Source organism: Leptosomus discolor, chromosome 2 (assembly GCF_034619465.1).
Source record: "Leptosomus discolor isolate bLepDis1 chromosome 2, bLepDis1.hap2, whole genome shotgun sequence".
NCBI classification, from domain to species: Eukaryota; Metazoa; Chordata; class Aves; order Leptosomiformes; family Leptosomidae; genus Leptosomus; species Leptosomus discolor.
In genome coordinates, this window is record NC_141392.1 from 94,401,739 (window position 1) to 94,428,307 (window position 26,569).

The following is a 26,569-nucleotide window of genomic DNA, read 5'->3' on the forward strand; positions in this document are numbered from 1 at the left end:
GTATGAAGCTTGAGACCCCAAATTTTTAGCAGCTCTAAGACAGAAGCATCTGCTGTAGCCTTTCCTAATTATCAGCATCTCAAAGCAGTAAGAGGTCTTAAAAAGTAGGACTTAAAGCCCAATAACCCGAGAACATAAAGTAAAAATATATTCAGCAATACCTATTAAAAAAAAAGAACAAGACAAAAGAATATAAATTAAAAGAAAACATGACTATCACCACCAAGGTGTGACAGAATCCAATTTAGCTGGATAACCAGGGGGAATCAGAAGGGAAGACCACACTATCTCCTAATGCTATATGCAAGCAGTATGGAAGCTTGAAGAGGTGAGAAAAATACAGCCATTACAGCTAAAGATTTTCCAGCCATGAGTGTTGAGAAGTACGCATTTCTTCTGGGTGAACGAGCAATTCCCTGAAGGAAAATACGCACGTGCATGCACATATTTACGTGCACATATAACTAAATAAATTTTACCTGAGCAGGAGGTATAGCAGCTGCTGGTAAAGGATTAGAGATCATTGGACCGAAGATATCCAGGTCATCATTCAGTGCTGTCACAGCAGCAGTGCCTCCATTTGTAACAGATGCTTCAGCTGGACCATCTTAAAAAGATAACAGAATCACATTTAAAGTGAAAATTGTTAATATTTGTAACAGCATGAGAATAATTAAAGCTGCTCATTCTCTCCTACCCTGCCCCCATTAAAGATATATTCAATTTCCAAGAGAAGATATTTTTCAGACTGTGATATTCTTCAGATTCTGTAAGGACTTCCTTCCCCAAAAAGATGGTATACTAGTGTGCTTCAGAAAAAAAAAAACAAACCCAAAACCAACAACTCACAACAAAACAAAACACTTAGAGACTTCCCCACGGAGAGCCACGCCAACTTATCAGTACACATTACACTTTTTTCAAGTGTCTTTTTCAAGCACACCAACATTTTTAGTGAGAAGTGTCTTACTGAGAAGGCCCACACTTGGTAGCCAGGTATCAGACAAAATACACTGATCTGTGTTCTTGAATTAAAATTTGTATTTAAAATCCATAAAGTTCTTCTTGATACGCGAATTTACTCAAGGGTACATAACTAAACTTTGCATTAGGAAAAAGGTCCATCCTTCCCCCTTTTTCAAGAGTACTTTGCACTGACTTTATTCTATAGCTCCACATGAACATCCCTGCCAGGCGCACTGGGCCAATTATCGGTAAGAACCTATGGCTCTTGCTCTGTACAGTTAACCTTCTACAGCCTTGGTGCTTTAACACTTTAACCACTTTAACACATGAATACATGTAGTGATCTAGGTGACAGTGGGTTTGTGCATGACAAAAGAAAGGCCAAAGGATTAGCTTTAAGGAGAATTGCAAGAAAACACTTCAAAAGACATAGGAACAAAAATACCACAAAATGTTTTTAAGGAATAAAGCAACCTCTTCTCATTTGATTTTAAGCTGTCTGAGAACAAGTGGAAAGAACTGGCAAATAAATTTTATTCCTAAGTATATCATTAGTGGGTTGCCATTACATAGAGCTCAACAAATACAAAGGTGAGTCTAGATTCTGCTGAACACCATGATGACCATTAACAGCAATTTAAGATAGCTTTCTTGGGCAAAATAAGAAGTGAAGTCTCAAAGTATCCACTACTCACTGCAGAAGTCATACTTCTTTGGCAGAGCAACTAGCTGAATTAAGTCAAAACTTTCTCTCTAAACAAAACACCACCATGACAACTGGCATGGCTGTTGATATATCATGGGAGGATCAGTATTCTAAAATCCCTAGATTACAGGACACTAAAAAAACTACTACTAACAACATAAACCGATTTGTACTTGCTGCTCTAGCACGTTTAAAGAACAAACTTCCTTCTAGCTGCATGTGTTGTATCCACTGTGCTCATTATTCAGAGTAAGTTTCGGCAAAGCAAATTTTAACTTACCTAGTATCCTAATTAAAGGATTTGGGTTGTTTTGTTTGCTTGTTTTTAAAGACACACAATTACACATAGGTAGCTAACTTCAAATATCTCAACCAGAAACTTCAGACACACATTTACAAACTAACATAGCAATATATTTCAAATTTCAAACAGAATACAGATCACCACCTTTAAACTTCAAAAAGCATCAAGGATATTAAAAAGAGTTGCTATGTATTTCAGAAAAATGGTCGCTTCCTCCTTTTACTAAAGCGAAAGAAGTTATTTTCCAGTGCCCCACACCATGACAACTATCTACCTGAGTGAAAAGATCCATTTCAAGAGCAGAGGTCAATCACTGGAGTATCAGCATTAACAGTTTAGCAATAACACATGGAACATATCTTACTACCCTAGAGAAACATGTGAGGCTGAAGGCAGATGTGAGCTTTCAGCACTTTGAAGTTTCTAGAACTCTAATGTGGATAGAGAAGTGGTCTGATTAGTAAAGAGCACAGTCGAGATGCAGTTTTTAATTAAAACCAAATAATAGGAAGCTTCCAACACTTATTTAAAAGAATACGATGCCACCTCTTGCATAATTGTAACATTCTTTCCCATCTGCTAAAGAATAATTAGAGAAGAACTGGTATTTTATTTTTCTAAGAAAAAAGGTGTAATAGAACAAAAGAGTAAATTTATAATTTAGAAAGAAGGTGACGCTTTGCTCTCCTCTACTTTTTTATTTAAGAACACAAATAACTGGCAGACTATAGCAAGATTCGTTTCCCTGCACATCAAATATTATAATTTTTCATTACTTTGTTCTGCTACATGCAAACTCCCTGTAGTTGGAGACTACCCCTCCCGGTAGCCCACAACATTGACAAGTTGGAACAAAACAGCAGAAACATTAAGAAGCACCAGTCACTTCACCAGCCTGGAAATCACTTGACTAAGGAAACTATCACAGCAGACTGACAAGATTTTTGGCTGTTAACTCATACGAGAAGGCACTGCACTCTGAAACAATCTGTTCAGAAGATCCCCGCTCAGTGATGCCTTCTCATTGCTGTCTGCCTTCCAGCTCCAACGGAAGGTGGTCCCCCCTTCAGCTGCCTTGCATGAAAGTATTTATTTATTATAAAGACTGACACTGCTGATTATTTAAAAACTTGACACAGGAGTCATGAATGTCAAAATCCAACAATGTCTAAACTCAGTCTTACTGTAGAGATGCTAACCTCTGCGCTTTAGTATGTCTAGGAAAAGTGGCACAGCTGCAGCTGCTAGAGAAACCACAACTTTGAACAGACTTCAGTATATGTAAAATCCCCAGCATATTTTTTAAGCACTTACTGTACTTTTTTCATACAGGGAGTTATGAAACAACCAAGCAGAAAGGCGTTGGTTTGCAATTCTTTGGGAGCTATATGCTTGCTTTTGTGACTACTTCAGCTACACGAGTTATTTTATACTCTGATTTAGTATCAAACATGAACATTAATAGCTTGGTATTTGCTAATTCTAAGATCCACTTCATGTCAATAGGAAATTGAGATCAAATTGTGCATGCTAGCAATGTCAATCAGACCCAATAAGAAGGACCAAAATACCTTGAAGACAGGGATATGAGAAGGACATTAGACGGACAGAGTGGAATTCACAGGAAAACGAACCTTAGCAAGTATATTTATTGTCCAAACCTGTGCAAAGCTCGTGAGGGTAACTGTGCTGTCTGCATGAACGAAGACCGACCCAACAACTCCAGGGGAATACTTTTGTGCTGAGTAAACAGCGAGCGGCTTGAACCATGACCATAGGGGTGAAGTAGCCGCCTCAGCCAATTTTATTACCAGGTCGTGATATGGCTTTGCTGGGAGGACTGCCATTCCCACGCTTTGGAAAAGTGAAGTTACAAACTCACCTATGATTACGACAAAGCCACTTGCATCCTAGTGCAACGCTCTCCCCCCTCCCCTATTTGTGCTCTGACAAACGGAAGTCAGCGGACAGCAAAATGACCATATGTACAATCCGCTCCACCGTTCCATCCCCACCAGTGCTTTAAGATGTGTGTAAATAAATATACTGGCAAGTTAAGTAACCAAGCTTCTTTTGAGGTCGTTCTGCAGACAAGCAGTTCCAAAAACATCTCCCCAAAGGTTCACTGTTTCAGATAAATTTAGGAGTGAACTGTGCATAATTTTCATGCAAAAGGATTGTCTGGAATTAATAATTTAATGTTCTCATTTTCTCAGTAAGGCACATGTATTTAAAAGATATCTCTCATCATATTCCAAACTGGTTCAGTTTCCCTGAATGTAAAAAACGTTTAACATATAAGACGGAAAATATAAATGAAATCATTTACTAAAACAAGCATTTTGCATATTTATACCATTCACTGGAGAACACAATCACAAGAACATAATATTTTTCAAGTATTTAATATGCTGCTTATAATTTAATATGAAAACCCAGGTTTTTGCTAGATCACTTCTGTAAGGGTGTTATTTGGTAATGTACATACCTTTCATGTATTACTGAATTTTACACTAAAAATAAATATTTCCCTGTCTGCATCAGTGCAGAAACAAGACATTTTGAATTACTGTTTGCAACATGGTTTTAAGCCTGTATGAACAGTATTAACAGATGATCCTGTCTTCTGATTTCTCAAAAATGAAATAGTTGGAATATTTATATCTATTAAAAAGTGACTCCAAAAACATTTCCCCCATGAAACTAAACAATTCCATAAAGGATTACATTTCAGAATACAGAAGAAACCTGTGTTTTCACTCCAGTTTATTACTTCTAGAAATATTAGTATCTTCATTTAAATATATATATATATGCATGCAGGCACACACAGACTTGTATTTCAACTAATTGTTCATACTTCTTATATACAGAGTATGGATATTCTCAACTTCAGTGCATCAGGTCATGGATTAGGAAGCACTTCCTCCTTTCCCTCCTCATTTAAAAATATTTCTGTAGTGTAAGAAAGATAACCCAGTGGAATTTTAAGTTCTAAATTATTCTAAGTATGTTATTTTTCATTCAGCTTGTGCTGCCTACCGTTAAAAACTGATTAGAAGAGGTGGCATGTATTTGACAGAAGGAAACACAGCTGTAGTCTTCCAGGGAACGGGTAAAAATCAGATTAAGTTATATAGGCCTGTCTGAATATTTTGAGAAATTCATAGCTTCAACCATCACAGAATTACTTGGAAACAACTAACTTTTAATCAACAGTACTTCCCTCACTTTTCTGCTGAATGCATCCGTAGTTAGGAATGAAGTATTAGATGTGTCAGAACCCATTGCAACGAGAGCATAGGCAAGGCAGAGCTTCCATGCTCAGTCAGAGAAGGTAACATGGAAAGTCAATATATGTTCCTTTTCATTGTTGCTCCTAGCTGTGGTCCCAAAATTTCTCTTCTTACAATTCATGACAATATGACAGACAATATCCAACTGCTGTCTGCCATACTGTCCAACAGTAGATGCTGCTTCTGATTTCAGATTAGGAAGTCTTGTTTAAATCTGACAGCAGAAACAAAAGCTATTTACCAGGATATATTCAGTAAGTGAAGGCGCCAGTGAAGTTTACCTTTACAGTGCTTTTCTGTAGATATTTTATTAATGCCTGACATGACAATTTTCAATTCAGTGCTGCCTTTTGTTATGAAAGCTTTCATATACACCATTAATCCTTGGTTTACTTATCTGCACCAACAGTGAGAATGACCAGCAGAAGAGCTTCAAAAGGACAGCAAGGACTGTGGAATTATTTACTGCATTAGTAAAATTTTACTTACTGCTAGAAGCTTGGCAGAAGCGAAAAAGCATTCATAGGGAGGCCATTTCTATATAATACTTCTTAAAATAAAATGTGGAAAGCCAGAAAGCTAACAATGCTGTCTGCCTCGAGTGGTTGTAAATGGTTTCATTTTGGTTAGATACATTGCTTACCGAAGTGTAATCTTCATAGAATCATAGAACAGTTTCAGTTGGAAGAGACCTTCAAGATCGAGTCCAACCTCTGTCCTAGCTCTACCAACACCACTAAACCATGTCGCTAAGTACATCTGCCCATCTCTTAAACACGTCCAGGGATGGTGACTCCACCACCTCCCTGGGCAGGCTGTTCCAATGCCTGACAACCCTTTCAGTAAAGAAATTCTTCCTAATATCCAGCCTGAACCTCCCCTGGTGCAGCTTAAGGCCATTTCCCCTCGTTCTATCGCTTGTTACTAGGGAGAACAGACCAACCCCCACCTCACTATAACTTCCTTTCAGATTAAACAGCCCCAGATCCATCAGCCATTCCTCATACGAGAAATCCTTCACTAGCTTGGCAGCCCGCCTCTGTACCCTCTGCAGCACCTCAGTGTCCTTCTTGTAGAGAGGGGCACAGTACTCGAGGCGCAGCCTCACCAGTGCCGAGTACAGGGGCACGATCACCTCCCTACTCCTGCTGGCCACACCATTTCTGATGCAGGCCAGGATGCTGTTGGCCTTCTTGGCCACCTGGGCACACTGCTGGCTCATGTTCAGCCAGCTGTCAATCAACACCCTCAGGTCCCTCTCTGCCTGGCAGCTCTCCAGCCACTCCTCCCCAAGCCTGTAGCACTGCAGGGGGTTGTTGTGTCAAAGTGCAGGACCCAGCACTTGGCCTTATTGAAACTCCTGGAACTGGCCTTGGCCCAGCGATCCAGCCTATCCAGATCCCTCTGTAGAGCTTCCTTACCCTCAAGCAGATCGACACTTCCACCCAGCCTGGTGTCATCAATCTTAACACAGCAGCATTATATAAATGTTAACATGTTTACAAGCTCAAGAATTCGGCCTGTGTGAACCTCATGAGGTTCAACAAGACCAAGTGCAAGGTCCTGCACCTGGGTCAGGGCAACCTCCAGTATCAATACAGGCTGGGGGATGAAGGCATTGAGAGCAACTCTGCCCAGAAGGACTTAGAGATACTAGTGGATGACAAGCTGGATGTGAGCTGGCAATGTGTGCAAGCAGCCCAGAAAGCCAATCACATCCTGGGCTGCATCAAAAGAAGTGTGGCCAGCAGGTTGAGGGAGGTGATTCTCCCCCTCTACTCTGCTCTGGTGAAACCTGCTGGAGTACTACATCCAGCTCTGGGCCACCAGCATAAGACAGACATGGACCTGCTCGAGCAAGTCCAGAGGAGGTCCATGAAGATGATCAGGGGGCTGGAGCACCTCCCCCATGAGGACAGGCTGAGAGAGTTGGGGTTGTTCAGCCTGAAGAAGAGAAGGCTCTGGGGAAACTTTATTGCAGCCTTCCAGTACTTCAAGGGGGCCTACAGGAAAGATGGGGAGGGACTCTTTAGCAGGGCCTGCTGCGATAAGGTAAGGGGTAATGGTTTTAAACTAAAAGAGGGCAGATTTAGACTGGATATAAGGAAGAAATTTTTCACAATAAGGGTGGTGAAACACTGGCACAGGCTGCCCAGAGAGGTGGCAGAAGCCCCATCCCTGGAAACATTCAAGGTGAGGCTGGATGGGGCTCTGAGCAGCCTGATCCAGCCAAAGATGTCCCTGCTCACTGCAGGGGGCCAGACTAGATGGCCTCTAAAGGTCCCTTCCAGCCCAAAACTATTCTATGAGTCTATGATCTATATATGTATATATGATATTTATGTACTTATAAAAGTATCTTTACTATTTCTTAAATGCAGCTTTCCAATTAGGACCAACAATACTGCATTGGTACTTACCAAACAGGACTGACCAAAGTACGCTTCTCAGTTAGGCAACATTCAGCTACATTTCATACCACGGTTAAGTTCTCAAACCTCCACAGAATTCCTTCAGTATTTCCCCCACAGAATTCCTTCAGTATTTCCCACACACAAGCAGACAAGGAGCTGTTAGGATATCGTACTTTACCTCCAACTGTGCCACATGAATGCTGAATGCCCCACATGTCACATTCAGTTAGTAACAATAACATAATAAATCTCTTCTCTTCTGGTCATTCGTTGTAACTTACTGTTATTCCAGAATGTGCAACTGTCTATTTTATCAATGGCACATCTAAACACAGTAAATTTTCCTTCTTTATGATAATTCTGTAAGGTTTTAAAATGTTAATTTTTATCTTTTTTTTCTGTATGTCAAAATAATTTCTAAGTGACATACTTTGACAGAGTGATCCAAAATTGCGCGTGTAATATTCCAAAAGATTCCCATTGTCGTACACAGCAATCATACAATTTTTTACAAGTATTTTTAAAAATGATTTTACATCAATCTGGCATAAGTGGAGACATCTACCTTGTACGGCAAAACCCCAAAAAGAAGCACAGAGCGCAAGGTTAACATCAGAGAGATGAAAATACAGCACTGCCAATGACTTCAGTGCTGAAGAACTATGGTTTACACATCATGACTTTCAAACTGAAAAACGTTTCCTATAATTCTCCTATTAAGAATTGTTGTAAAATCCCATATTATTGATTTTAGCATCAATTTTAAGTCCCCACATTTTCAACAGGGCACACTTTCATTGTGGACAAGATCCAAATAATTGTAGAGATCACTAAAAAAGCAGCTTCAGTTTTAGCTCACAAAACAGGCTGTGATTTCTAACACCTTGGGAAGAGAGAGAAGGAATTTGGGGTTGCACAGAGAGAACACTAGCGGTATTGCTTGTGGAGAACATAAGAATATTTAGCTAGAACATGTCCATTTTCCCACCTTTCTGTTGTGGAGTATCAACCTAAAATCTACTCTGAATCAAAAGGCCAAAAGCCATGAATGTTGTTGGATCATCAAAAAGTGAATATCCAAACAGCATCTCAATAATAAACCCCCTGAACAGGGAGTCGAGGAAACCACATGAATTTATTTAAAAAGGCTCAGAAGAAACCCAAACATGATAGCACAGTCACTGAGGATACTATGCCTCTTCTGCTATTACAAGATTTAAAGATAAAATTTACCTAGGCATATTATCTTGAGAATTTTTCAATTTGTAATGAAAAACAATAAACAATTTGGTTTCAGAAAACTGTCTTGCCTAGCTACAATTTTCACTGCGTAAGCCCTATCTCACAGGATGTCTATCTTCTGATGAGGTCACTGTTACAAACCCAACTAAGACAAAAGGAGCAACGACCTAAAGGTTAACCCCATACCCAAAGCTAGTACTGAGGCTTACTCAAGAAAATACTTTGCAAGAAACTGGGATGTTTTGAAAGCCAAAATTATTACAGCATGAATTGTGATCCATTAAAACCACCTAAATCTGCTCTTACAAGCAATTCTGATCTGTCCTCATAAAAGCTACTACTGTTCTTCATTTGCAGAAATTAAGCCTTAAGAAAATGAATCCTCATTAGGAACATGTCCACTCAGTAAGAAGAATGAGCTATGCAATCATATCCATTTTAATATTGTTTGATATGACATATCTAACATTTTAATCAGCAGCGTGCTGCTGCAGCAACAAAGGCAAACGGGACTCTGGGCTGCATCCACAGGAGCACTACCAGCTGAGATGCAGACGTGATCATCCCACTCTACTCAGCCAGCGCTTGTCAGGCCGCACCTGGAGTCTGTGCCCAGTTCTGGTTCCCACAATTCAAGAAAGACGCAGACAGAGGCTCTGTCTTCACAAGCAGCCACATGGAGAAGACAAGGGGCAACAGGTACAGGTTGCACCACGAGAGGTTTCATCTCGACACAAGAAAGAAATTTTTTACAGTGAGATCAATTACTGGCACAGCCTCCCCAGGGATGTGGTACAGTCCCCATCACTGGAAGTTCTCAAGATGTAATAGGACAGAATGCCAGACAATCTCATCTAGGCTCTCCTTCCCCCAGGTTGGACCAGGTGGTCTTTCGAGGTCCCTTCCAACCTGGGCTATTCTATGGTTCTACGACATATTTGGGTTGAAACGATCTTTCTTTTAATACTGGCTGAAGTAGTCTACTACAGGCATTAATTAAGAGACAACTCTCCAAGTGAAATATGCAGGTCTGCTCTCATTAACACATATCTCATTTGCAGCTCAGTGGATTCCAAGTGCTACTAGCTTATCACACTGCCTTTCAATCTGTTATTTAAAACATCTTTAAACACGCCCTCCTCTAAAATTATGGGGTTTTAACATACAAATTATAAACTTTGCCCTTTGTGTATCTCACTGAAGAAGCACAGCTGTTGAACGCCAATTATAATACTCTTTCTATTGCATATTACATCTCAAGTTAGCCTATGTAATCTGAGTTCATTATCATATCATAAAACAGTGTTACCAAGATTCTTTTCAAATCATGACTAAAAGGATACAGAAGCTTAGCAATCTCAAAACAACATATTGATTAAATTTTAGTTCTTAATTAGGTTGTTGGTCTGCTAAAGAAAAATAAAGGAGAATCAGCTTTGCATCAAGTCTAAATTAACTTTTTTTTTTTTTTAATAGGTTCATTCTACATCCATAATACAACTTCTACTCCGTTAGTTAAGATTTGCTTGCCTACGGTAGCAGATTACTTGGAATGAGATATGGACCACAGATAACTGGTACAAAAATAGTATTTTACAGCTACTTTATATCCAGAGGGAAAATAACATGCATTTTGAATGAGAGTGTGAATTCTAAAACAGAGATGATGTTTATTGTTTTGTTGCAACACTATTCATACCCTAAAACCAAAAATTAAAAGACAACAAAACATTTTTCTACAGCGTCAAGTTTTTAGAATAATCACATTAAAAAGACTTATCAGCCTCCCCCAATATAATGTAAAAATAATGTAGAAATTTAAGAATAACCATTATATCGATATAAATTGAATACTTTTAGTATCCACTCACAACTCTTCAAACAGTTCCTAACACTGAACCACAAAAGGAAATAAAAATAGTTACTGTAATATTTCATTCTTCCAGTTCCATTTTAAGATTCTACCAAACAGAAAAAACACACTTACAGTAACACTAGATAAATGAAAGACAGATTCTATGAATACGGCCCTTCAACAAGCAGACAAAAAGCCTAACACCACAACAGTATAGCCAAACAGTGTAAATTAAATTATTTGGGTCCAAAACAGTTTATTTACAAGACAAATACACAGTTAACCTGCCAGTCAGAAAACAAAAAGATGCATTAGATAAAAATGAACGACGGTCACAGTCAGTACACAACACTGAAACGCCTGACGCATTAAGTTTCAAAAGATACTAGTCAGCTGCAGTCAGACACTTTACTGTTCTTTTAACTAACACAGGAATTTTATGATATAAGGCATTTTAGTTATACAATTCAGATGACCTCAGCATTTTCATTAAAAATTACACTTGTATCATAAACATCGAAATACCACAATCCACAAGCCCTTTGAAGATCACTTTGATAACTTCCCCTTCCCACAGGAGCTCATTATGCTTCTTAGCAAAACACAAGTATTGACATACTCAGATCCCTACGGCATTTTCCTTTATAGTTTCAAATTCATAGACTCAATCTTATGGTTTTCAAATTCATCTAACTATCATTAAACACAGAGAAAATAAAAGTATGTCTATTAAAATATAAAACAATGTATCTGTGTTTGATTTAAAACCAGGTAATTATGTATTGCTTACCAAGTCCTAAAAGGTCAATAGTGGGTTCTGATGACTTTTTTGGACTTGCTTTAGTTTCTGATTGCTGATCTTCTTTCTTCTGTGGCTTTAAAGGAAAAAAAAAAACAAACACAAATAAACTTTCTGAAAAAGATACAAGTGCTGTAAAAATTCTCATTAAAGATGCTGCTCCAGTATCAGAAGTAAAAGCCCTTTTCTGTATTTGCTCCTCATAATGAATTTGATTTGTAACAAAATAAGTTGCAGTTACGGTCATAAGGGACACGGCACATGACCGTAAAAAATTATCCATATACCTTCACTGCTGCATAATCAATTTTTAAATAAACCTAAGTTCCAGGATAGGTTAAAAATGAGCTGAAATCTTAAACTGAACCACTGCACATCATGCACTAGGCAAAAAGCCATCTATAATTTGATTTATCAACCAATTTCAGCATCCAAACTACACAGTTCTGCAGCACTAAAGAGAAAAATCTTCACGTTTTTAAAAGCTTAAATTCAAAAATTAGAAGCAGACTAATGACATTATTTAGCCTTCCTGAAAAGAGCATCCACAGAACATACAGTCTTTATAGATGCTAAGCAGCAACAGACACAATCTGTGTTCATGATCTTTTCCTTTGTAAACCTGAAGGCAAATAGGAGCATTCTTCTGCTTTTGAAAAGGGAACTCGTAGTCTTTTCTTGCCTAGAGACTTCAAAAAGTAAGATGGTATTGACATGAAATTTGATGATGAAAATTACTTCATTAATTCATTTATAGGTCTTCTCATACCAGCATCAGGCTGATCACCCAATCCATCAAAACATCAATTTTTAAAATTAATACAAACTGGTTTATAGAAGTGACATGACAAATGCATTCTCTTGCATGCATTTAATATGCATTTACTCTGCACTTATCACAAAACCATGAATTAGATTGGTTGATCAATGAGTACAGCCTTTAACTAGAACAGATTACCAAATAACAGCAGAAGAGCACTGTCAGGCTGGGCACTGGGCTGACACCAACAGAACCTGCCTCACTCCCACCTTTATCACCCTCATAATGTGGCTTTGACAGAGTCACTGAGGCGTCTGCGGTTGCTGAAGTCACTAAATCTTATTATGTAGTAGGAGGAGAACTTTATAGTTCAACACGTTCGTACAAAGGTTTCCTCATTTAGGTAATCCCTTACTTTTCTCTCATGGGGATAAAAAGTAACAAGCTTGGTGTTGTAAAGAGCAGTGAGGAAACTCAAGAGTATTTAAAGATGGCCCAAGCGAACAGAAGCCTATCATACTACTGACACTCCTCTTACGTGAGCACAGCCCCACTGGAAACCTCCAGGAAAGAGCTGCAATTAGCTCCATTTCTGCAGCTACAAGGAACAGGTATCTTCACACTCAAACTGATCCTTGCTAATCTCTCAAAGAAACACTTGCCTCTTTTTGCCAAAAATCCTTACATTGACTTCACATACCTTATTCAAGAGCAAAATTGTTGGGGAAACCGCCTGCTGGAAAAATATTTCATCAATTCCCTGATTCTATATTGTATTACAAGTTTCATCTTCGAGTATGGGATCTGAAGATTAGGACACTGATTCCAAATACTACTCAATATTGCAGAGAAAAAACCCCTTACATTTGGCATGAGAAAAAAGTATGTTTTCTGAAAGCAGATTTTTGGATATCAAGGATTTTTTAAAAGTGACCACTCAAAGTTTTCTGCAACTGACCGTACCTCAGTAAATAAGCCATAAAACTTAAATTATTATTATGAACATCAATCAGAATTTACAGTGAGTATATCGGAACAGAATTTATCATAAAAATTTGCACATTTGGTCCTTCTCCAACTCTGTAAGGAACACCGCGGGCCACAGAAGCTGTAAAAGTGTTTCTGACATGTTGCTTGATTTCATGGAACTGACTTTTTTTGCTTAAAGTTTAACAATTCTGAATATATAACATCAAAGTCTTTAAACTGAAAAGCAAAGCTGTTAGAATTACATTCAATGTGCAAATTTTCATTACTCCAGATTAGATTTATGATAACTACCTAAAGGACAAGTTTGCAATAAATTAAAGCTTGACAGGGTTGGTTTAGAAAGCAGAGCTTTCACAGGAACCGAACCACTTTTGCATACATGAGTAAGAACTGAACAGATAGAGTTCAAATAGCACTCTGTTTTATTCAGTACTTATTACTGTAGCAAATTAATCTCATAACCGAAACTAAAAATTTAAAAATATAGTAGGAATAATGTACTTAGGTCCTCTGCTTTGTCAAGTGAACATTTTCAGTAATTATTAAATGTGTATTTGTTTCATCACTCTCTAAATAAGAAAGGCAAAGATACAAAGCATAAAAATATGAATTTTATCCCATAAGACCCCCTTTTCCAGTATCATTAATGTATTTCTTGATCAGCAGTTTCTTTCCCATTTTGCTCCTTTACCAGTACATAAACTAATAGGCTTTAAGGTTACTTCATAGTTATTTTAAGAAAGACTGCAAAATTATTTTCAAGCTTGTTAGTACAGCAAATATTTCTAGACATTAATACTGCATTTGTTTCCTTGATGGTGATTTTCTCCTCAAAGCACTAGTCAGCTCCTTTACAGCAACACAGTTTTCACCAACACACTAACCTTCAGTCTGAAAAAAATAATAAAAGCTATTAATCACCTAACAATTTACCTACACTTCATCTGTACAACAGTGGTCACATAAAGTGACATTTAGCAGCTATCTGGAACAAAACCCCCTTCCTCTTACCCTTAATCTTACCTGCAATACTCTGTTGTTCCCCCCATTCTCTCCCCATAACAAATACTAGTTGCTGGAATCTCCTATCCTCCTGTCTGAGATTTCACACAATTTTAAAATTTGGTATGCCTTTATTTCTGGTTAACATGTTTCATGACATATTTGAGGGCTTTTGTGCAAATTCAGAAGATGCTTGTTTGGTGCTCACAGTCTGCCATGATTCAGAGACAGACAGGGACTTCTCTAAAGTCACCTGCCCTTAGGCAGAAATTAAGTAAGGTTGGCATTAATGAGATGAGTTAGAACAAGAAACTTGCATGCGTACAATTATTCTTAATTTAAGAATACCTAAATAACCACCCCTTACCACGCTGTTTCTTAAGCCAGTCTTGTTCTCTCTTTGGCCCCATGGATCTGGGGCTACCTGACTGTACTGTGGTACACTTGAAGAAGGTATAATGAAAAGCAACGCCTTGCTAAAGCATTCTGTAGTAGAGATTACGCCATATTTATTTCTGGGTCTGGAGCAGAGGACCTCCAGAGGTCCTGTCCAGTCTATATAATTTTGGCATAAACAAGGCATTGAAACTTTCAGAAAAGAACAAAAATGGAAGTCACATTGGAGCTAATTTTATTCCAAACCTTAAAGAGAAATGTGATGTTTAATTTCTTCGTAGTAGTTTTACTCCATAGGACTCATACACAACTAAGTTTTATGTAGAGAGCAGTCGTTTGAAATGTTAAAGCTAAATATTGCACACAATAAGCAGAGAAGTGTGCAGCAGGGAAAAAAACCTGCATAACAAGGCAATGGCATTTCTTAAACCACATTTAATTTAGTGTTGTGCTTTATCTAAAAATTACCACATTTTGTAGAGGTGCAATGTAGCATGACAAATGCTTGGGAACTCTGCTGCACTAAGATTCATCTCAGTTTCTATTACTAGTCTGCTTGACTCCCACAGCAATTATTTTTAAGTATTGACACCAGTACTAGATAAACTATTCTTTGTCGAGTCCTTTGGAAAAAGGCTGCATAAAAATAGGAGACTAAGCAGCATTAAATAAACTAAAAATAGCATTAAAAATCTGCTATAAAAAAGCCAAGTAGAAGGGAACAGGTACACAATTTTGTGCATTTATTTTCAAGTAGAGCCTTCAAGGTTACTGGGACTACTATTTTTTTCACAACATTCAAGGTTGGCTTAGCAACGTACATGGTTTTATTAAGTACGTGGTTATAGCAATTCCTAGATATATTTACTTTGGGTCGTATATTAACAGCTTCTCATTCAAAATCATCTTTATGGTACTAGTACATTCTTCTGAAACACTGTCCTCGCAAACAGCAAAGCATCAAAACATCTTTGATACACAGGCCTTACATTTCCATTTTTCACAGTTGTCACTAATGGCCATTATGTTACTCTTCAAGGTTGTTCTCACGTTGGACTATCTGTGGAAAGTAAGCAATGTCCTCTGCCTTAAATTATTCTGAGATTACTAAAACAGTTTATTTGCAAATATCACTGAAAGACACTGAGGCCAGAACAAGCTTCTAGGGAATCAATTCCTTTGCATCCTCCACATGATCAGCTTATTATCCAGCATGACTCAGAATTTTCTGCCTTAAGAAAAACTGAGCCCCATCTTGAAAAGAGCCACAATAACCCATTTAAATTATCCCTTGTTCAGCAGGTATTAGATGTTTCTGCCAACCTAAGGAGGCAAATAAAGAATCAGCCTTGCAACCTCTTACATATATTTTCACCTATAGAGCACATCTCTTTAGTAGAGGAGTAGGGACACACTCATTATTCAGATCCAGTATGGGCATCATAAATTTTTGCAATCACATAGATGACAAGTAACTTGGATACATTAATCCTTTATTTGTTTGGATTTCTTCCAATGCTGTCCTTTTAACCTTTTACTTAAGTATATCTTTCTGTCACTCCTATCTTCAAAGGCAAGAAGGAAGATCCAGGGAACTAACTACTGGCCACTCAGACTCACCTTGATACCTGGGAAGGTCATGGAACAACTAATCCTGGAAACCATTTCCAGGCACATGAAGGACAAGAAGGTGATTGGGAGGAATCAGCATGTCTTCACAAAGAGGAAGTCATGCTTGACCAACCCGATAACTTTCTACAATGTCATGACTGGCTTGGTAGACAAGGGGAGAGCAGTGCATGTTGTCTGCCTTGACTTCAGTAAGGCTTTTGACACTGTCTCCCACAGGATCCTCACAGAGAAGCTGACGAAGCATGGGCTAGATGAGCAGACGGTGAGCTGGATCGAAAACTGACTGAACAGCCAGATCCAGAGGGTGGTGATCAGTCTAGCTGGAGGCCAGTCACTAGTGGTTTACGCCAGGGGTCCACACTGGGTCCAGTCCTGTTCATCATTAATGAGCTGGATGATGGGGCAGAGTGTACCCTCAGCAACTTTGCAGGTGACAGAAAACTGGGAGGAGTGTCTGATATGCCAGAAGGCTGTGCTGCCATCCAGAGAGATCTCAGCAGGTTGGAGAAATGGGCTGAGAGGAATGTCATGCAGTTCAGCAAGGGGAAGTAAAGTCCTGCACCTGGGGAGGAGCAACGCCAGGCACCAGTACAGGCTGGGAAACGACCAGCTGGAAAGCTGCTTTGCAAAAAAAGGATCTGGAGGTCCTGGTGGACACCAAGTTGACCATGAACCAATAATTTGCCCTTGTGGCCAAGCCTAATGGCACCCTCTGGGCTGCATCAGGAAGATTGTTTATCACCAGCAGGTCAAGGGAGGTGATCCTTTCCCCCTACTCAGCACGAGTGAAGTTATACCTGGAGTGTTGTGTCCCGTTCTGGGTTCTGCAGCAAAGAGACTCTTGGATATACTGGAGCAAGTCCAGTGATGGGTCGCAAAAATAATGGAGGGACTGGAGCATCTCTCATACGGGCTGAGATCTGGTACCGTTCACCCTATAGAAGAGAAGGCTTAGGGGGTTGCATCAATGTATATAGATATGGGTAGGGAGGGTGTGCAGAAGCTGGAGCCAGGCTCTTTTCAGTGGTGCCCAGTGCTGGGACCATAAGCAATGGGCACAAACTGAAACACAGGAGGTCCTGTCTGAACATCAGGAAACACTTTTGCACTGTGAGGGTGACTGAGTGCTTGGAGAGGTTGTCCAAGGAGGTTGTGGAGTCTCCCCCCTTGGAGATATTCAAAGGCTGTCTGGATATGGGCCTGGGCAACTTGCTCTAGGCGACCCCTGCTTGAGCAGTGAGTTTGACCAGCTGACCTCCAGAGGTCCTTTCCAGCCTCAACTATTTTACAATTCTGTGATCCTCTCAAGTGACAGAACACACAGCAATTGTCAGCTATTTTATTCTCTTGGCAGACGTTTTTGCCAAAGCTGAAGGCCTTTCACGCTTTCTGGCACCCTAGCAATACCTTCATTTTCTCAGTGGAAGGGGCTAAAGCAATCTTCTCTGGAATACTGTGATTTCTCAGGGGCTCATCCATCTTGGCTGGTGCGATGCCTAATGCATAGAAATACTGCTCCAGATTGGTTTTGTAGCAATGAGCCCTTTCCCCTATGAGTAATCATTCCTCCTTAATCCTCCTAATGGATTTTGTCTCACCTGTATCTACCATAGCCTCTTCCTGAAGCTCTCTCTCAGAGACCATTTTAGTAGCAGCTCTTTAGATTGCTCCAGCAATTAAGCGCAAGTATCTTCTGCAGAATATTATGCAATATTAATACTCCATACTTAATAAAAGGCATCTGGGAAAAATAATCAAGTACTACTGCAGGAGAGGCAATAGTTGCTATGAGGAGCCTCTGGGAGACATGCCATGCTTATAGTATGGGAAACTGAACACTTAACAGGAGTCAAGAAAGAATGGACTAAGGTCAAGAGTAGCTTTTTCTCCTATTATCTGATCAGAACTTCCATTTTTTATTCTTCTGAAAAGACTATGTGTGATACATAGAAGACTAATACAAATGCTATTCCTTCACTGGCTTGAAATTAGTGGATAGAAGTACATATGCTGGCAATCTGCATATACCTCCACATTGCACCTTGGTCAAATTTAGTGTTTTGTTCTAAGAGAATTTCACAAACAAAACCCTAAAGCAGACAACTGTGCAGATCAAGCCACCTGTAATTTGTTACAATTTTAAGCAAGAAAGTGCATAAACCTGCTTTAATATTTTTATGTAATGTAAGTTTCTTAGACTCACATTGAGTCGATGCCTTCATTAGGGGAAGCTGCACCAGTGAGTCTGCTTGTAATTCACAGAGATACCGTCTATGATTTAATCAATCTTGTTCATTTTTCTACCATTTAATCTCTAAGATTTTAAAGTAATTTCCAGTCCACCAAGTTTTGGTGGAAAAGTTACAAAAATTTGTATCCAAGTTTTGAGTTTTATTTCGCTCAAATCCTGACTACATCCTTAAAGATGAAAAGAATATAATTGTAGAAATCTTCTCAATTTACATAAAATGAGAAAGTTTTCCATTCCATCATGAAAGAGTATCTTTTAATTCAGCAACCTGCATTTAATGCTGCATTGCTGTGCTCCCCAGCCCCCCTTTATTCTTTACTCATTCCGTGCAACAATAAAAGTATTGTGAGGTTGCATTTGAAAAAAAGGGTAAGAACACTCTTTTAGGCCAGAAAAAAAAATTATTATTTGTCCCTACTAAGTCTCAATTTAAAAAGCAAAGCTCAGTTTTATTCAAACCAATATTACCTTTTATTGAACTCACAATGTATTGCTCTCAATATACCACTAGTAACACCACTCGAGTTCAATCTAATTTATGTGAAACACTTTTCTTGAGTTAAATGAAACCAAATAAATCAGCAAGTAATGGTTAATTACTCTATTCACACATTAAGTTCTAGAGTTCATTTTACAGACTTGTTTCTTTCTCTTGTATGTTACTCTAAAGCAAATTATCTAGTAAATAAGGACATTTCTTTGACAAGGACAAAAGAATTGGTATCTACTTTATACCACATGTTTTGCAAGCTAATTAGTTTTGTATGGGTCTGGCTGGGATGGAGTTGACTTTCTTCATAGCAGCTGGTATGGTGCTATGGTTTGGATTTGTGGCTAAACCACTGTAGATAACAACCCAGTGTTCTGGCTATTGCTCAGTAGTGCTTGCATAGCATCAAAGCTTTTTCTTTTTCCACACTCTGCCTCCGCAGCAAGTAGGCTGAGGACGAGTAAGAACTTGGGAGGAGACACGGCTGGGACAGCTGACCTGAGCTGACTGAAGGGATATTCAATACCGCATAATGCTGTGCCCTCTGAACTTCACCCCATCAACACATGCCATACTGACGTAATACTTTTGATAACTTTATTGTTTTAGTTTTGCACAACCATATTTCTTGTTTTGCTAATTAAAGCAAGCCAACCCCTAAGCACCTCGGTTAATAAATTCAAGGACTGTACAAGCACACACACATACATACACACATACAGCCAGCAACGCTCCACCACTGTTCGTCAGTTTTCTTTATAACCATGTTCTCTTCCCTTTCTCTAGCATTCTATAGACTTTGCCAAGCAGATACAAGGAGCACATTAGTCAAGTGAATCGACCTATAATATGGAACTCACCCTACAAACCACAGTGAATTCCCAAATTCTGTTTTTCCATTGAAGCTTAGCGTACACAAGCCTCGAAGCCCTGAGGCCCTAATCTGAGCATTACAGTTTTGCAGTAAACTCATCCAAACGTAAACTCCCACCCCCTGGAATGGGCAGCTACATATTCTCGCAGAGACTTAGACAAGTGTGCAGGAGATGGGATTGTGAAGAACAATGAGTAACACCTGAAGCATAAGTCACATACTGTAAGAAGTCCAGTGTCTCAGGCATTTCATCAGATTTTGTTCAGCCAGCTATTTTTGGAGATAACCATTAAATGAGTAATTCATTCTGCCTCAGAGAAAAGAAAAATAACGAAAGCATTGCCAAGTCAATCCTCCTTCCTCTGTGCAGAGATTACAGTACAGCACATAGGCCATTGTCTAAAAGGGATATGGTTATCTCATGGGCAAGAAAAAAAGGAGGGTCAGTACCGCCATGACTGACAGTCACACACCTTTTAAGTTCACATACATAACAGGATACTACGAGGTCTGTTGCTGGTGTAACCGATGCACCCTTTCTGCGAAACAACAGCTTGTCCTTTTCCAACCCTCAGCACTGTGCCTATACGCATGTCTGGCTGCTGGGTATAGAAGATGGGGTAGGGGAAGACAAGAAAGAAGTGGAAAGCTTTACACCAGCTTGCTTGGTTGGTAAAACAGGCAACATATGCGAGGTCTTCTGACAAGTGTTAAGACTTTGAAGGAGAAAAATATAAGAACATTCAGATCTTGCAGCAACTACATGGCTCTGCAGTTAACCCCGTTCTCTTTTTTAATTACTATTGTAGCAAAATAGGAAAATAATCCAAGTTCTGAAATGATTAAGGACACTGCAATCCTTTCACAACATTTTTAATATGACCACACATTCCAGAGACTATGGTCAGTCTAAACTCTGCATTTACTCTTCTGTTCATCCCTGTTCACCAGATTACCCTCCTCTGACAGAGGCAGCTGAGGGCATTTTGCACTGGAATTAACAATGGTGAAACAAACTTCTTTGGTAAGGCCTGGTTCAAAAGTGCCAGCAATCAGTGAAAATATTCTGGTTATTTTTGATTGCAAATGAGTGACTTCGGGGAAAAAAGAATAATGTTAGATAATTCATGCTTCCATTTTCTGCTTCTGTAACCTTACACCAATTGTCTTCATATGTACAAACTTTAAGGGTTTAACAGCTCTATAAGACACGCAATAGAAATGAAAACTCCCCAAAATACTTTAAAAACAAGTGGAACTTTTCCTGAATCACTACTACAAGATATTCATGTAAATAATGTAGCAGGTTTCAACACCAGGATTTAGGATTAACATTGACCTTACTCTCATTTACAAAACCTGAGAGCATCAGAAAGGGTAGCATACATGGTGCAAGACGTAAGCCACATGACTAATAGCTCTGAAGTAGAAAAACTCTCCAGTTAGAGCAGTCAAAAGTTACTACTACAAGTATCTCTCCTACTCTGAAGCAAGATATCAGTCACTGTCAAAAATCTGATCCATCAGCTGTCCAGTCCAGTTATCTGCTCCTATTTTCATATTTTAATATTACACATAGAAAATACTTCTCTGCACATTTTCCTCAATTTTCTACTTCAATGAAAAATTCATATGAATCTACAAATCAGGGTTTCATACACATCTGACCACCCATGCATTTCTTATTTCTATACCTTACCTTAACTACAAGAAGTTTTTTACAAGAAGCTGAAGATGCATCAAATAATTTAGTGAAAAGCACTTCTAACTTACTTAAAAGCAATTTCCAGTTTACTCTGTAGAGCTCATAGATGCTTCTATGGTTACTGAACAAAAGTCTTCCTTTGCTCTTATTAGGCAGGAATCGTATGCCTTGCACATAAAGTAATTGGATTCCTTCCCTCTTCATTACATGCTTACAATAAAACTTGCAAGACAGCATAAACACTTGAGAATTCCCATATGAGAAAATAATGTTTGTAATTTACTATAAGCTTGCAATAGGTTTGTAGACATGATTTTTCCTGACAGCTCATATACTTCTACTATGTAAGTTAGTTGAGTCCATATCAAATTTAAAGCATTATTCCTAGAATTTTTTTAAGAATGTTTTTACAGCTTCTGTATCTGACATGTAAATAAGTAAAAACTAATCCTTTCATAACATTGAATTTAAAACACATTAAGATGAAACATGTTATTCTTATTACTCTCCTATAAGATAGCTTTTTTTTTTCAGACTTGCAACTAAACATGAAGAAAATTAGAAATCAGACTAACTCTTCAAAACTTAGGCTACTTTTAGAGCAAGTGAGGAACTTCTATTTTGCCTAACTAGCAAAAAAGCCAGAAAACAAGTGTATTATATTGAATCACAAGATATACTACAGTGGTATCATTATAAAATTGTACAGCCTACAGTGACTCTGCAGGCAAATTCTGATGCATTTCTAATCAAGCAAAAAACTGTATGTCAACCAAAAAAAAAAAACCCAACAAAAGCTGCACTCTTATTTATAAAATTAGAATTACCTCAAACAGCTAACCCAAGGCGAAAAGGTAAGTTTATTATTTTAAGAGTCTGTTGCGATTATTCCAATGATTAACTCTCGGACACTGAAGCACTCACACTGATGTAGGTAAGCTAATTTAAGGCATTTATAGCAAACAAACCAACAAAACTGAATTGCCTTTTTTTGTTGTTGTTGTTAAATAGAATTTTGTACATGTGAAGGTCATTCAGTCGAAACACATTCCCGAAGGAAAACATTTTTGAGTGGTCCTTGGTCTACAACTCCACTTGAAAAACCTGGGTATATGGATTTCATCAGATTTTCAGTTAGAGCAAGGTATTTGTACAAGATTATGTAAAAGGTGTGTTATACCTTGGTCATCTGAATTAAAAACTTCATAGCAGAACTAACAGACAGCTGCACCATAATCTTATTCCATTAATGCGATTTTATCTGGGTCTAGGCTAATATGCTAATCATTTCTATGGAAAGTGGATTAAGACTGTTCCTTTGTTATTACTTATTGACCACTCAGTACTACCATTTTATTTTAACCGAATTTAAAACGTTAGCTCAGATCTAATTTACTTCAGTCAATGTATTCCAAGAAAGCTTAAAACCTTGCATGTCTTGTACTTAGCTGAATCAGTTTAGCTCCTTTCTACTGCATCAGACATTCTCAGATGCCCTTTTACCTTGCTCAAAACAAGGTATGCAACTTAGAAGCATAATTTCCTAAAATGAAGTTATCTTTCTTTTTATACTTACTGCTGAAACTATGGCAAAATATCAAAGATTAAATCTTTCTCTTCAAATTCTTATATTCATGTATTAAATCTATACAATAACTACCATATTTGACATAGTAGTTGTATGTATTCATTTTCAAATATATTATGTTCTTAAAGCTGACAAGCTCAGAATACGGTCTGAAAAAGGAGGGCAAGCTCTTTCTCCTGAGTTCGGCACTTGAAGAAAAGTGTTGGAAGATTGCAAGATGATTGCTAGGTAACAGTCACAACAAGAAATAGGAACCTGAAGCTGAGCTAGAGATGGCACGACTGCACAGAAGCACAGGCACAGTCTTGAGTGCAGAGGTATCACAGTTTTGTTGGGATTCTGGGGGCAAGGATGTGAGCAGAGTTTGCTGCAGCTCTAAATTTTTGAAATGACTGCATTTGAGCCCAGAAGCAAGAACCTGTTTACAAGGACATAAATGGCAGAGGAAAAAGCTGTTTATCAACCCTTTTCCTGTTTTTTTGTATTCAATTGTATCCAATTTTGTATTATCTTATCTAAATCAAGTTCCATGACAAAAAAACAACATTCTACTTTTAATCTAAGAAAACCTGTTTTTTAAATCTTTGGAAGAAATCATTATGAAGTAGAGAATCTAAACAGATCCACCTTAAAGCTGTAGCTGATCCAGTGTCCCATTATGACACCTATAAATCGGATTAGGGTCAAAGTGTTTTAATGCATCTCAATTTCCAAGCTGTGAAATGCAATAAGCATGGTTTTTATTTTTTATAAGCTGTTTTAAACACATCTTCAGTTTTAGAACCACATATTATGGCTGTATGAACTCAGCTTACATATTTCTATGCCATTTCTATTGAGCTCATTAGCCTGGGCAAGATTACAATAATGCAGCTATATTAGTTCCAGTTCCTCATTAAACTGTTTTCTTTTATAACTTTCCTTCTAAAAACCTTTCGAGTCATACATAATACAACATCAGTGTAGCCCATCAGATCTAAGGGGTTCTTCATTCGTGTCCAGACAAGAATGAGCTGGTTCAGGCATGGCAACTGACTGAGCTCATAGTGAAAAACCAATCCAATACAAGCACTGCTATTCATGAAGGTGTGCTTTGCAATCTTTTCCTTAACTATAACAAAAGTGCCTTTTTTCTGAAAAATTCTTTTTGCATGAAACTTAAGTTCACCCAATATCAAGACCCTACACCCTTAGCCAGTCACCAGCTCAGACCTTGGATCTTTCCAGATGCTGATACCCTCACTCACTGGCTAGTCCAGTGTGAAATTTGCTAGCTGTTGCACACACGAGCACAATATGGGTGTCTCCAGCAGCTGGTCTTAGACACATTGCCTTTGCAATAGTCGGCTTTAGACACTGGTCTCTGCAGCTGCTGACCCTTAGGTTCCTCAAACCTGCAGTCTCTTTCCAGTGGCCGACACCAATCTCTTATCCTACTTGCCCGGTAGTCCAGCTTGAACTTCGCTAGTGTTCACACACAGACACAGAAAAGACAATGCTCTCACACACACAACGTGGTTGCAAATACAATTTGGCAAGAATACAGGATAGCTCAGAGTTGTCAAGTGCAGGGCTCAGACAAGCATACTGCTCACAGCAAAATGAAACAGAACAGAGACATTTGACAGTTTTGCTCATGCTCCAATATTCGCATTATTTTACGAAAACAAAGGAAGCCTATTATTCAAAACAAGATTATTATTTTGATTGTCATTATTTAAATTAAATGTCTTTTTCCTGTTATCAACTTCATCTCATTCGACTCTTACCCTTCTTTACATTCAGTTCCATGTATCAGTACCACTTCTGTAAACATGTCATGTATTTTGTTCTTGCACATTTGATTGATTCTACACAAACTCCTAACTAGTACTATAATTTTTATAAAACTTTTTAGATGAGGTTGTATACTTGCACTTTCAATCATGCATGCTCCTGTGGTTTCAAATGTCTCAGAATGAATAAGTCTTGGTCATACAGATGTTTTTATCTAAAGATAGCATGCATCCATGAATGAGGTTGATTTGGTTAATGCTTATATGAATGTGCCCACTTTTTTCTTTGTTCAATATAAAGTAAGTGTATGTAGATGTTACCTTCCTAATTGTCTCACAGTTATTAGGAAAAAAGGTGAAGGTTATCACAAGCAAGCCAGAGAAACCTGAAAATGTCATCTTTTAGTAAGTATTATCAACTGATAACCCAGGACAGTTTTAGCTTTTGGCCCTGCATGGAGCAAAAATATAACACAAAGCACCTTTAACAATACTTTTTTGTTAAAAATAGTTTAGAAAAGACCAGTTTAACCAAAGCAGCCCAAACCCAAGCTTGCTCTCCTAGTCTTAAGATTTCATTTCCCCAGAATTGGAAAAAAAAAAAAAAAAAAAAAAAAAAAAAAATCACATTAAAATGCTGTTCTGTTGCAGACCAGAGTTGAGAGGATCAAGCTGATACAGAGAACATGCACTGGGCTGAAGAAAAAAACATGATACCCCTCCTGTAGGTTGACTCCTTTTCCAACACTAAAAATACAAATACGCTTCTTCCCACCTGACAAAAAAAAAAAGGGTTTCCTTTCAACTGCTGCTGCCTGCAATATCTATTTCTTAATTTCTTTGTCTACTCCCAATATGTAATAAGAGCCCTGACAGATTAATTTCATTAAGTAAGACTATTTTTCAAGGCAATCCTCAAACATAAGGAGTCCTTTGTTACCTGCAAAAAGAATGAATTGCACAGTTTCAGGAAGAATCTGACTTGATTTGCCTTTCCCCAGATTAGCATTAGAAGCAACCAAAGAACCCAAAATAATCTGATCTCTTCCATAAGCCTGAAAAGGTATGATTAGAAATGTAAAACCAGGCTGGGATAGGTCCATAAAACACAGACTAACAGAACACAAAGCCTTAATACCAGTCACCCTCTGTGGGAGCTGGAGGCAGGGAAACAAGTTGTCCTATGTCTTACCACATACTCCAAAATCCTGAGATTTAACTCACATCTACTTAGTCTGAATTTGTGAAAACAAGGACTAGGAGTATAAATAAGCTATGTATTCAACCAGAGGGCAAAACACGTTTCTATTTTTCTGTTCCTGTTACAAACACTTGATTGCTTATATATAACAATCTAAATTTATATTACATTTCATATAAAAATATAAAGAAAAAAATTAAAAATTAAATCACTCAGAAAGGCAAATAATGTTTAGAAGTCTTGGGAATTTATTATTAACAACTATTTGTTTAGAAGTCTAGGGACTTCATTATTAACAACTATTCATCAAGTGATTTAGTAAA

At 38.2% G+C, this 26,569-nt stretch overlaps 1 protein-coding gene across 2 annotated transcripts in view; it reads right to left on the reverse strand.

Annotated features, from left to right (window-relative positions):
* Nucleotides 1-26,569, reverse strand: part of SMAP1 (small ArfGAP 1) — a 97,742-nt gene that overhangs the window by 14,791 nt on the left and 56,382 nt on the right. For both annotated transcript variants that reach the window (XM_086461482.1, XM_086461481.1), the window contains 2 exons: nucleotides 11,574-11,658; nucleotides 480-607 (listed from right to left, as the gene is read on the reverse strand). In XM_086461482.1, the coding sequence (XP_086317608.1) occupies nucleotides 480-607; nucleotides 11,574-11,658 (213 nt within the window). The remainder of the gene's footprint in view (nucleotides 1-479; nucleotides 608-11,573; nucleotides 11,659-26,569) is intronic.